This window comes from Balaenoptera musculus, chromosome 6, assembly GCF_009873245.2.
Source record: "Balaenoptera musculus isolate JJ_BM4_2016_0621 chromosome 6, mBalMus1.pri.v3, whole genome shotgun sequence".
Lineage (NCBI taxonomy): Eukaryota > Metazoa > Chordata > Mammalia > Artiodactyla > Balaenopteridae > Balaenoptera > Balaenoptera musculus.
In genome coordinates this window covers 112,131,556-112,145,031 of record NC_045790.1, presented here as the reverse complement: position 1 = coordinate 112,145,031, position 13,476 = coordinate 112,131,556, and the positions used below count along the sequence as shown (strand labels likewise).

General features: G+C 39.9%; 1 protein-coding gene across 5 annotated transcripts in view; it reads left to right on the top strand.

Moving 5' to 3' along the window:
- The window catches only part of SETX (senataxin), an 83,380-nt gene that overhangs the window by 30,823 nt on the left and 39,081 nt on the right, over positions 1-13,476 (top strand). For all 5 annotated transcript variants that reach the window (XM_036854551.1, XM_036854552.1, XM_036854548.1 and 2 more), the window contains one exon: positions 8,132-8,231. In XM_036854551.1, the coding sequence (XP_036710446.1) occupies positions 8,132-8,231 (100 nt within the window). The remainder of the gene's footprint in view (positions 1-8,131; positions 8,232-13,476) is intronic.

Here is a 13,476-nt window from a genome sequence, read left to right as displayed (position 1 = left end):
CACAAAGAGGCAAGTTGGTGTCAATTTATGCCCTAAATTTAAGCCGTTGTCTTAATTATTTTACTAGTGTTTCAGAAGCATTAGAAACAGCTGATTGATAAAGGCTCTTCAGTTTCTCTCCTTAACAACAATGTGAAATAGTATTACAAGAATGATTTTCTTACCTTACAAAATTGTTAGTTCATTGAACAGTGTATACGGTTAAATAAGCTGGGGAAAATAGAGATTTTCTTCATTTTGAAGCTTATTTTTTTCTTGAACGTTTATCCTTTCCAGAAAGCACTAAATCGCTTAGAAGCTATTCATAGCCCTTAAATTTAGGACACATATTTGTGATTTTATTTTTCCCTTAGTTAAGAAGTATTTATATGTTTCTCTTTAAGATTTCTTCCTTCAGGACATTTCTGTAGCCAAAACCTTTTCAAAACAGAATGAGCACAAGTTCCTTTTGTATATACACGAAGTTTAAAATAGTCAAATACTTGTGGAAGGCCCATTATAAAAAAAACAGCAGCCACTCTCATCTCCCCAAGTAATTATTTTTGATCCTTGATGGATCCTTTTGTTATTTACTTCCATATTTCTAAATAACGTGCCACTATTTTGACTTGTGAATTTTTCAGTTCTAGACATTTTCTGTAGTTACCCAGTGCAGGAAGTACCCTCTCTTCCCAGCCCTGTGTTCACACACACCTCTCCTGTTTCCCCATCCTCACTATGGAGTAGTTTTGTAATTTTTAGGTCAGTATTTGTTATTATTTTGACTATATAAAAGGTGTCCGCGGCTAAGTCATGTGGTAGCTGTAACTACTTTTCGTTTCCGACTCTTTGGTTTCTCTGGATTTATTGTTTTATTTACTTAATTTTCTATGTACTTATTACTAAATTAGCTTCAGACTGTCTCTTGGATGTTTAGGTCTCTCAGTATGATCAGGCACATCAGATAGTTGATAAATTTCATCTTCTTGGTTTAGGATGGTTTAACCTGAAATGCTCACCATCCTCATCCTAGGGCTTGCATTTCCTTCTTTCCTGTGTTGGATCTCTGTCTCCTGTACCCAGGGTTGTCTGTTTTTGTCATCCCCTCATTTTAGTAAGGCACATCCTTCAAGCTTCCTGAGAAAAGAACGTGTAGGAGGTAAATTTTGAAACTTTGCCTGTCTTAAAATTTCTTTCTATTTTGCCATCTCTGTCTGTCTTTGTTGTTGTCGTCGTTCTACTTCCTTGGAGACTTTCTCAGCGTCCGAGTCTATTGAAAAATTTTTGAGCATATTTTTAGTTTCACGGAACTCTTGTTCTCTGATTATTCCTTTTTATAGGATTCTGTGCTTTTTTCATGTACACGGTATTTTTTATTACCTGAAGTTAATTAATGATGAGTTTAAAGTTAGTTGAAAGTTTTCCTCTCTTTGCATCGTCCCTGTTTTCCCAGTTGCTTTTTTCCTATTCATTTTAGTGTCTGCAGACCTTTCATGTTAACTCCTTTCTTCACGTGTCTAATGATTTTTGGTGGTTTACTCACATTTAAGAACAGGATACTAAAAAGCAGATTGGAGCATTGTTCATAATAGCCAAAAGTTGAAAACAACCGAGATGTCCATCAGGAGATGAATGGATAAACAAAACATGGTATATGCATACAATGGAATATTAGTCTACTATTAAAAGGAATGACCCGTTATATGTACTTTTACCTGTTCTTTGATGAACCTTGAAAATATTATGCTAAGTGAAAGAAGTCAGGTACAGAAGGCCACATATTGTGTAATTCCATTTATATGAATTTTCCAGAATAGGCAAATCCGTAGAGACAGAAAGTGGATTAGTAGTTGCCAGGGGATGGGTGGGGGCGCGGGAATTAGGACTGACTGCTAATAGGTATAAGGCTTGTTTTGGGATGGTGGGAATGTTCTGGAATTAGATAATGGTGATGGTTGCACAAAATAGTGAATGTACTAAAAACACACTGTAGTGTGCACACTTTAAAGTGGTGAATTTTATATTGTGAAATATATCTCAACTTTTTAATGCTATAAGAAAAGAGGATGTATTTAAATAATGACAAGTCAAAAGAGATGCTTAGGAAAACAGATACTTTTACTAAACTGGTCCTTTATTATTTGCACTGTGGACGTCAAATGTGATCTGAAGGACACCAATCACATGGTGAAATCCAAATTAGTTTCATTCTTTATATTAAGATTATATGCTTAGGTATAGTTATAATCTATATTTTGTTACATGTAAGATTTTAAAACAGATTAGAAGCTCTGAGTGAAAGGGATAGGCTTGTTGACCATTGGCATTTTATTGGGAAGCCTCATCCCCACCCTCATGTCACTCTTTTTAGTGTTTTTTTTTTTTTTTCCCCCTCTTAGTGAGATCAGATTTCCCCAAGAAGAATCTTCAGATCGATTGCCTGGAAAGCATAGGCCTGATGGGGAGCTGACTGTGGGGTGAGGGTGGGGGCAGAGGTAAGGGTCCAGGCATTCAGTATATAAACATTTGCTTAATTCCCTTTATTAAAAAATTTATTTTATTTTATTTTTTAAATTTATTTATTTATTTTTGGCTGCGTTGTGTCTTCGTTGCTGCACGCGGGCTTTTCTCTAGCTGTGACAAGGGCTTCAGCAGTTGTGGCTCGCGGGCTCTAGAGCGCAGGCTCAGTAGTTGTGGCGCACGGGCTTAGTTGCTCCGCGGCATGTGGGATCTTCCCGGACCAGGGATCGAACCCATGTCCCCTGCATTGGCAGGCGGATTCCTAACCACTGCGCCACCAGGGACGTTCCCCCCCCCCCCACCTTTTTTTTTTTAAGTACAGTATCCCCTCTCTGTCTGCTGCCCCACAGCCAGAGACTGTCACACTTTATAGAGATGAAACGGCTATAGCTTTTTGCTAGGAACAGGGAGGGGCAGTCTCCCTTCAGCCCTCCTCCTTCTAGAGGTGTATGTCAGATGCTTCCTGCTTAGAGTTCAGCTTCTTGGACTTCCTGAGTTAGTTAACCATTCATCCATCTGCTTACCAGCTTCCCAGATTTTGATACTCTTGCCTCCTCTTCTGTTCTCTTCATCCTAATGAATTAATCCTGTTGTGAAAAATCCCTTGGGTGTTTTAGTGGGGTTTCAGGGGGAATGAAAGGAAATGCCTGGTGTTCAATCTGTCATCTTTACCATGAAGTTTCATCTTGTTCTTTTTTTTTTTTTAACCATGTAGTGACACAGCATTGTTTTAGCATTTCTAGTTTATATAGGCCAACATTTATTAATGGTATTATTAATATACCTTGATTACTTTTTTTTTTTCCCCCACTGTACCGTGTGGCTTGTGGGATCTTAGTTCCCTGACCAGGGATTGAACCTGGGCCCTCAGCAGTGAAAGCGCTAACAACTGAACTGCCAGAGAATTCTCAGATACCTTGATTACTTTTAATTTTTATTCTTTCTGATAAGCCAGAGACTGTGGCATCAACCAAAGTCTTGGGCCAAGGCTTCTTACCCTCATTTGGATGTAATTTGACTTCATGATATTGTTTGTTAATGGAATGCTGAAGTGTGTTTAGAGTCCTTTGACAAAAATGTGGTTGGTATCCTATTTAGGACATGAAATGCAGTGTTTGGTTATCCAGTTATTATGTCTTATTGCAGGTGGAGTGCAATGACCTTGCGTAGAATTATCCCTTGCCCCAAAGGGCAAACGAGCAAATTCAACTTATGGAAATACGAGTCTCTTGAATAAAAAAAAAAAAAAAAATCCCACAAGGACTCAGAGGCAAAAAATATACAAATCAATTTTCACAGCAAAGTAAAGGAGCTGTTACAGTGGAGGATTACTGGACTGAATGTCAATATTATGACATAGTATGAGTGTGTTTCGTGTTTGGTAATTGCAGTCATTGTTGCTTTTGTTGTGGTCATCCGTTTACAGTGCTTGGTGTCAGTTGATTTATCTCTTGTAAAAATAAAATACAGTCTGTGTGGGGAAAAAAAAAAGAAATACGAGTCTTTTGTGTACTGATGTGACTGATAGAGGATATATTAGTTTTTAATCCTTACGTTTAACACACAAAAGTATTAGATAAATGTGCACTATTTTGACAGGGACCAATTTTTTGGGTCAGTTTTGGCAAATACTCTTTTTTCTTAAAGTTTCGGTTTGCTGGCTCTGTCTGTAGTCCCCTTCTGTTACCTGTGTGTGCATGCATGTATATGCAGAGTGTAATTGGCAGGCACTTTTTAGGTTGTGTAGACAAGGAGCAGGCAGAAAGGGGGCTCTTCTGGAGTACGAGCTGTGATTCTTAGTGCCCAAACCCCTTATAGGGAGATTGCACCGTTTTTTTAGCTAATTTCCAATTATAATTTGTTCTGTGAAGGAAACAAAACAGGTTGATATGATGAGCGACATTGGGAGGCTGCTTTTGAGATCAGGCTGAGAGCCAGGAGAGGAGGGTTTTGTGCAGAGGAGGGGGGAGGGTCAAGACTATAATGCTTTGAGGTAGGCCTAACTGAGCATGTGTGAGCAAAGAGATTAGGCTGATGTGGCTGGAGTGAGGTAACTTAGAGGTAAAGGGAAATGAAGTTAGATTGGAGAAATCAGTCAAGAGCTGGATGGTATACAACCCTGTAAGTGCAGGTTGGGGTTTCATTCTCAGTACAGTGAGAAGATGTTGGAGGATTTTTAGTTGGTTGGTGTTTAGGCTGGGGGAGTAGCAATATGTAGTAGTTTACTTTTTTTTTAAAAGAAACATTCTTAGTTGCTCATTAGAGAATAAGTGTAGAAAGGTAAGCATGGATGCAGTAGACCTGTCGGGGGCTATTATAGTAGCCCAGGAGAAAGATGATGGTAGCTTGATCTAGGTGGTAGCTATGGAAATAAAGAGAAGTGAATTCATTGGGCGTAAATTTTGGAGATAGTACTCAGTACTTATCTCTTTTTTTTTTGGTATAAATTTATTTTATTTATTAATTTTTGGCTGGGTTGGGTCTTGGTTGATGCGCACAGGCTTTCTCTAGTTGCAGCGAGCTGGAGAAACTCTGCATAGCATCCCCCATCATCAACATCCCCTACCAGTGTAGTACATTTGTACAACTGATGAACCTACAGTGACACGTCATTACCACCCAGAGTCCATAGTTTTCATTAGGGTTCACTCTTGATTTGTACATTCTAAGGGTTTGGACAAACGTATAATGACATGTATCAGTCCTTTAATATCAGAGTACTTTCACTGCCCTAAAAACCCTCTGTGCTCTGCCTGTTCACCCTTCCCCAGTCTCACCCCTGGCAATCACTCATCCTTTTACTGTCTCCATGGTTTGCCTTTTCCAGCATGTCACATGGTTGGAATCACACAGTATGTAGCCTTTCCAGATTGGCTTCTTTCACTTAGTAATGAGCACTTCAGGTTCTTCCATGTCTTTTCATGGCTTGATAGCTCATTTCTTTTTGGCACTAAATAATATTCCATTGTCTGGTTGTACCGTAGTTTGTTTATCCGTTCACCCACTGAAGGGCATCTTGGTTGCTTCCAAGTTTAGGCAGTTATGAATAAAGCTGCTATAAACATCCATGTGCAGGTTTTTAACGTAAATATAAGTTTTCAGTTCATTTGGATAAATATTGAGGGCACTATTGCTGGATCCTACAGTAAGAATATGTTTAGTTTCATAAGAAACCACCGAACAGTCTTCCAAAGTGGTGGTACCATTTTGGGAATTCCCTGGCGGTCCAGTGGTTAGGACTCTGCACTTCCACTGCGGGGGGGCACAGGTTCGATCCCTGGTCAGGGAACTAAGATCCCACAAGCCACGTGGCTTGGCAAAAAAAAAAAAAAAAAAGAAAAAGTGATGGTGCCATTTTACATTCCCACCAGCAATAAATGAGATTTCCTACTGCTCCACATCCCCGGCAGCATTTGGTGCTGTCAGTGCTCCAGATTTTGGCCATTCTAATAGGTGTGTAACAGTATCTCATTGTTTTAATTTGCATTCCTTTGATGACATAAGATATGGAGCATTTTTTCATATACTAATTTACAGTCTGTATATCTGCTTTGGTGAGGTGTCTGTCTAGGTCTTTTGCACATCTTTTTCATCAGGTTGTCTGTTTTCTTACTGTTGAGTTTTTTTTTTCTTTTTTTTATGAATTAATTTTATTTATTTTTGACTGCATTGGGTCTTGGTTGCTGTGCGCAGGCTTCCTCTAGTTGCAGCGAGCAGGGGCTACTCTTCATGGCGGTGCGCGGGCTTCTCATTGCGGTGGCTTCTCTTGTTGTGGAGCACGGGCTCTAGGCACACGGGCTTCAGTAGTTGTGGCACGCGGGCTCAGTAGTTGTGGCTCACGGGCTTAGTTGCTCCGTGGCATGTGGGATCTTCCTGGACCAGGGATCGAACCTGTGTCCCCTGCGTTGGCAGGTGGATTCTTAACCACTGCGCCACCAGGAAAGCCCTTCTCCTTCACCTTTAAAGGATAATTTTTCAGGATTCAGAATTCTAGGTTGGTAGGTTTTTTTCTCTCAACAGTCTAAATATTTCACTACTCTCTCCTTGCTTGCATGGTTTCTGAGGAGAAGTTAGATGTAATTCTTATCTTTCCTCCTCTATAGATAAGGTGTTTTTTCCCCACAGGCTTCTTTCATGATTTTTTTCTTTACCTTTGATATTTCATATTCCTGAAGTTTGAATATGATATGCCTAGGTGTAGTTTCTGGCATTTTTTCTGCTGGGTCTCGGAGCTTCCTGGATCTGTGGTTTGGTGTCTGATGTTAATTTTGGAAAACTCTGAGTCATTATTGCCTCAAATACTGCTTCTTTTCCTCTCTCTCTTCTTCTCGTATCCCCATTATGTGTATGCTGCATCTTTTGTCATTGTCTCACAGTCCTGGATATTCTGGGGTGTGTTTTTTTTCCCCATTTTTTTTTTCCTCCTTGCTTTTCAGCTTTGGTAGCTTCTATTGCTATAGCCTCAAGCTCAGAGATTGTTTCCTCAGCCATGTCCGGTGTGCTAATGAGCCCATCAGAGGCATCCTTCATTTCTGTTACAGTGTTTTTGATCTCTAGCATTACCTTTCGATTCTTTCTACTTTACATCTCATTCATTACATTATCCATCTATTATTTCATGGTCTCCTTTTTTCCATTAAACTCTTAGTATATTAACTATAGTTTAAAAAAAAAAATTCTTGGTCTGATAATTCCAGTATTCCTGCCATATCTGACAGGTTTTAGTGCTGCTTTAGTCTGTTCAAACTGTGTTTTTTGCCTTTGAGTATGCCTTGTAATTTTTTGTTGCAAGGTGGACGTAATCTACTAAATAAAAGGAACAGCAGTAAATAGGCCTTTAGTGATATAGAAATGAGGTATGGGGGAAGGGAGATCATTCCATGGTCCTATGATAAGGTGTCACTCTTTTAGTGAGCCTTTGCCTCTGGACTAAGAACTTTACACCACATGCTTCTTAGTTTCCCCCCACCTCCGTGGGTGAGACAGGATGGTTAGAATGGGCTGGAGCTGGTTTTCTTCCCTCAAGTAGGTTAGGCTCTGATAAAATCCCAGCAAGTTTGACTCTGGTAAAATAGCTTCTCATAGATCAGGCCTTGTTAAGAAGGTCAGGAATGCTCTGGTGTATTTCAGAATGGTTCCTTTTCCCCAGTCCCCACCAACCCCCCACCCCCGCTGGAAGCACACAGGGAATTTTCTCCAGTGTTCACTGTGAGGGCCTGTTAGAGCTCCTAGAGGTAAAACTCACCAAAGTGTGGGGTCCCTCTTATGACTGGGTCCCCCTAGAGTTTTTAAGATAGTTGTTCATGCTGAGCCTCCAACAGTTTGTCACATCCGGTTCAGGTTTTCCTCCTGGCATGGAGGTTTCTACTTAAGAGTTTTCTGCTCTGGTAAGTTGTGATTGTCTGTATCCACCTTTTTGTCTCTTTTTACTTGTTAGGATGGAGTGGCAACTTCTAAGTTCCTTACATGCCAAGCTGGAAACCAGAAGTCCCAAATTAATTTTTAATGTTTGGGTCACACGGGAATTCTAGGTTCTGGATTTTATGGTTGCTTACTGTGGAAAATTTTGCTGTTTAACATTGGCTTTTCAGATGTTTTTGCTTTCTTAATTTGCTTTTTTTGCTTTACGTAGGTGGCACAGGAATGGACCAGCTCTCCAAACAAAGAGAAATTCCATCAGTTGCATTTACGAAAATTTCCTACTGATTATAAAAAATACTGGGAGTTTGTGGGTAAGTTCTTCGTTACGTAACTTGGCCTATATCATATAATAATTGGAGATTGCTATTTGAGGGAACATAATAATTGTTTGAATTTTCTGGGATATAGGTTTCCTAAGGTGAATTTGTAACCTCTTACTAAGAATATGTTTAAAGTCTTTAATTAATGAGGATAATTACTGGCACAGTTATAAATATGAAATTCATGGTTTTAACCATTGTGCAATCAGAATACCACAGGCCAAAGTGTCCCTAGATGCTGGGCAAGGGAGAGAGAAGGTGAGTGAGGGAGTTTGACTGGCGGGGACGGAGGGGATGTTGACATGATCGTGCGTACAGATTCTGAGTAAATCTCTCTGCCGTCTCTGCTCTCATTTCATGAGTGGTCTGGAGCACGTGTCACAGTTATGTCTTAGTTATAAATAAACCAAGCATTTAGAACCCTTTAAGATAAAAAGTATAAATTCTCGGGCTTCCCTTGTGGCGCAGTGGTTGGGAGTCTGCCTGCCAATGCAGGGGACACGGGTTCGGGCCCTGGTCTGGGAGGATCCCACATGCCGCGGAGCAACTGGGCCCGTGAGCCACAATTACTGAGCCTGCGCGTCTGGAGCCTGTGCTCCGCAACAAGAGAGGCCGCGATAGTGAGAGGCCCGCGCACCGCGATGAAGAGTGGCTCCCACTTGCCGCAACTGGAGAAAGCCCTCGTACAGAAACGAAGACCCAACACAGCCATAAATAAATTAAAAAATTAAACAAACAAACAAACAAACAAACCCAAACATCCCTATCTAAGAGTAAAAGTTTAAAAGTTAGAAGCAGCCCTATACCTCCTTGCCCCCTTCCCTTTAAAAAAAAAAAAAAAAAAGTATAAATTCTCCATCTGCCTCCTTCCCCCTTGCAATCCATCCTACTCTATAGATTCACTTAGGGAAAAAAGCATGTACATATATTTGGGGGGAAAGGTATTATATGTTCACTGTAGAATATTCAGATAATATTAGCCAATAGTAAAATAAACATCACTCACAGTTCCCATCATTCAGAGATAATCCTATGAACATAGTAGTGTATATCTTACTGCTAGACTTCCTACTCATCTGAGTGAAGTGGGGGTGGGAGGGGGTGGGAGGGTGGGTAGGGTTATTTTACCTAAGTGACTTTTTTCATGTATTTATTCAGCAAATATTTACTGACTTTATACTACCTGATAGTGTATGATTCTAGATGCTAGGTATGTAGCTGTGATGAAAACATAAAATTCCACCTTCATGAAGCTTACATTTGACTTATTTTCATTTAATCTATTATAAATGTCTTTTCAGAGATAAATAATAATAGCATGTTCAGCGTTTGTAGTTATTCCATTGTAAGCATATTCCATAGTTCTATTTAACCAGTAATTTCTAGTTAGACATGTACATTATTTATGGTTTTTTACGGTTACACTGAATAAATCCCTTTGCTAGATCAAGCAGTGTGTGCATTTTAAGACTTTTGATTCATATTGCCTCTGTCTACCAAAAAGAATACCATTTTCACTTCTAACATAAGAATGTAAGAATGTATCTCTTCTCATTTGCTAGTTTAAACTTTTCCCCCAGTTTTATATGGAAAGTGTATCTCATTTGAGGTTGTAGTTTTTTTTTTTTTTTTTTTTTTTAAGAAATGCAGAGAAACTTTTTTTTTTTTTTTTTTTTTAATAGCTACTTTATTTATTTATTTATTTATTTTTGGCTGTGTTGGGTCTTCGGTTCGTGCGAGGGCTTTCTCCAGTTACGGCAAGTGGGGGCCACTCTTCATCGCGATGCGGGGACCGCTCTTCATCGCAGTGCGCGGGCCTTTCACTATCGCGGCCTCTCTTGTTGCGGAGCACAGGCTCCAGACGCGCAGGCTCAGTAGTTGTGGCTCACGGGCCCAGCTGCTCCGTGGCATGTGGGATCTTCCCAGACCAGGGCTCGAACCCGTGTCCCCTGCATTAGCAGGCAGATTCTCAACCACTGCGCCACCAGGGAAGCCCGAGGTTGTAGTTTTTGTCCTCAAATCTTTATTGGTCTTTTGTATTCTTGGGGGGGGCGGTTAATTGTCTGTTCATGCCTTTTGTCCTTTTTTTTTCTATTAGGGAGGTTGTTTTCTTATTTGTGTGCATTGTTGTAATTTTTTTTCAATTTCATTATTTGCTGTTCAGTTTCACATGCAGTTTTTGAGGCAGACAATTTTTATCTTCACATGTTCAAAAATACCGTATTTATTTCTTTACCATTCAGTTGGTTTTAGAAATCAGATAAATACTTCCATATTTTCTTGTAGTAGTTTTATATTTCTTTTTAATATTTAAATCACTGATTTATCTGCCATTTATCTTGATGGTATGATAGAATCACATAGCATTTACTCTTGGGTCTGACTTCTTTCACGTAACATGTCTTCGTAATTCATCAATTTTGTGTGCATCTTTGGTATTTTTTTTCATTGCTGTGGTGGTATTTCAATGTGTGACTATGTCACAATTTTACTGTTGATGGACATTTTTATTATTATTATTTTAAAGAAGTTTTTTTGGCAATGCCATGCGGCTTGTGGGATCTTAGTTCCCCGACCAGGGATTGAACCTGGGCCACAGCAGTGAAAGCGCCGAGTCCTAACCACTGGATCGCCAGGGAACTCCCGTTAATGGACATTTTTTTCAGCAGTTTAGGCCTGTGTGTCAGGGCTCCCCAAGCCCATCCCCACATTCAGTGATTCGCTAGGAGGACTCACAGGAATTATATTCATGCTCATGGCTGTGACTTAACTATGGCAAAAGGATACAAAGCAAAATTAGCAAAGGGAAAAAGCAAACCAGGAGCAAGTTTCCAAGAGTCCTTTCCCAGCGAAGTCACACAGGACGCACTTAATTTTCCCAGTAGTGAGGTGTGACAACCCATGTGACATATTATCTCCCGGGGAAGCTTAGAGACTCAGTGCCTAAAACACCCTCTGCCTAGCCCAAATTCATGACTTTCACAAGTAAAGTGGGTGTTTGACATAAGCCGTAGAGAAAAAATTTGGCAAACAGGTAAGGTACAGTGAGCCATTCTCATCAGCAAATGATGAGAGCTGTCCGGAAATCCAAGTTCCCAGATTCCACGGGGGGCCAACCTTGTAAGCAGGCCTTTCTAAAGATAGCAGCCTCAGGCCTGCTTCTACACACAGCATTTTATGAATAATGCTGCTATGATCATTCATGTGTCTCTTTGTGTTATGCGAGGGCGTTTTTGTGGAGTCTGTCTCCTGAAGTGGGTCTCAAGAGTCTCAGGGTATTATGCGTGAGCTTAACGTGAGTAGATACCGCCAAGCCAGTCATGCAAAATGACACGCCCCCACCAGCGTATGGAAGTCACGTTGCTCCGTGTCTGTGCCAACACATTTGTGTTGATTGTGCTGTTCATTTTCGCCATTGCAGTGTGTGTATTGAAGGCCATTTGTGGTTTTATTTTGTAATATCCTGGCTATCAGTGAGATTGAGCACCTTCTCATATATTTAGTAGATGCTTAAGTAACCTCTTTGGGGAAGCACCTATTAAAGACTCTTGTTCATTTTCTGTTAGTTGTCTTTTTCTTACTGATTTGTAGTGAGTTCTTTATATAATCTGGATATAAACCATTCTCCCACTTTGGCTTGCATTTTGACTCTCTTAGTGATGTCTTTAAAATTCTTATTTTATTCTTGTTTAGAATTTATTTTTTAACATAACAAATGCATCTATGTATTTTTTATGGTTAATGGTCTGTGCCTCATTTAAGAAGCCTTTCCCTGCTGCAGGTCATAAATATATTATCTTAACATCTAGAACAGGTGTCAGCAAACCACAGCTTGCAGATCTACCCTGTATCCTGTTTTTATACTGCCTAAGAGTAAGGTTTTTACATTTTTTTTTAAGGTTTTGAAAAAAAGATGATGATGAATATGCAACAGACACCATATGTGGCCTGCAAAGAAAAATCTGGCTCTTTACAGAAAGTTTGCCAATCCCTTTTCTAGAGGCTTCACTGTTTTGCCAACCTGGAATGGATTTTGTACACGAGTAAGATGTAGCGGCCATGTCTCATTTTTTTCCCCTAACGGAGATGTAATTGCCCCAGTAGTGTTTATTGAAAAGATTATCCTTTCTCCATGGTCTGCAGTGCCATATTTGTCATAAATCTAGTGTCCATTTAATGCACTGACCTTTTTCTGGACTCCTTTCTTCTTTATTGGATCATTTGCCTACCTCTTTGCCCATATCACATTGCTTAATTTTACTTAATTAAGCTTTATTATAAACATTTATTTATTTATTTATGGCTGTGTTGGGTCTTCGTTTCTGCGCGAGGGCTTTCCCCAGTTGTGGCAAGCGGGGGCCACTCCTCATCGCGGTGCGCGGGCCTCTCACTATCGTGGCCTCTCCTGTTGCGGAGCACAGGCTCCAGACGCGCAGGCTCAGTAGCCGTGGCCCACGGGCCCAGCTGCTCCGCGGCATGTGGGATCTTCCCAGACCAGGGCTCGAACCCGTGTCCCCTGCACTGGCAGGCAGACTCCCAACCACTGCGCCACCAGGGAAGCCCTATTATAAACTTTTAATGAGCAAGTCTGCTTACCTTGTTTTGCCTTAAGAGTACGTTGGCTATTCTTGTCCCTTTGCATTACTGTGTAAGTTTTAGAGAAAAAAAAAAAAATGTGGAAATTTGTTAAGAATTGACATCTTTCTAATACTGATTTGAATAAGATACATATCTTCAGTTATTTAGGTTTACTTTCAGTAATGTTTTACAGTTTTCTGGGGAGAGATTTTGCAGATCATCATTGATTAGATTTTTTTCTTTTGGTGTCATTTGTAATTAAGTGACTATCTCTAAAAGATATGGACCTAAAAATTCATAGTAAAACATTATTTTGTTGCTAAAGTATTAACCATGATTTCTTAATATTAGATAGCTAGACAGTGTTCAAGTTTTCAGTTTCCTCATAAAGAACAATTTATTTCAGTCTGTTTGAATTAAAATCCAAATTAGGTCCACTCATTGACATTGTTAATATGTCTTCTTCAATTATAATTGTCTCCTTCATGGATTTCCACCCCCCACCTTTGTAATTTATTTGTTGAAGAGATTGTGTTGTTGACCCTGTAGAATTACTGTCTGTGTCTCGCTGATAGCATCCCCCTGGTGGTGTTTAGTATGTTTTTCAGTCCTGTGTATTTCTTGTAAATTGATAGTTGGATCTAGAGGCTTGATCAGA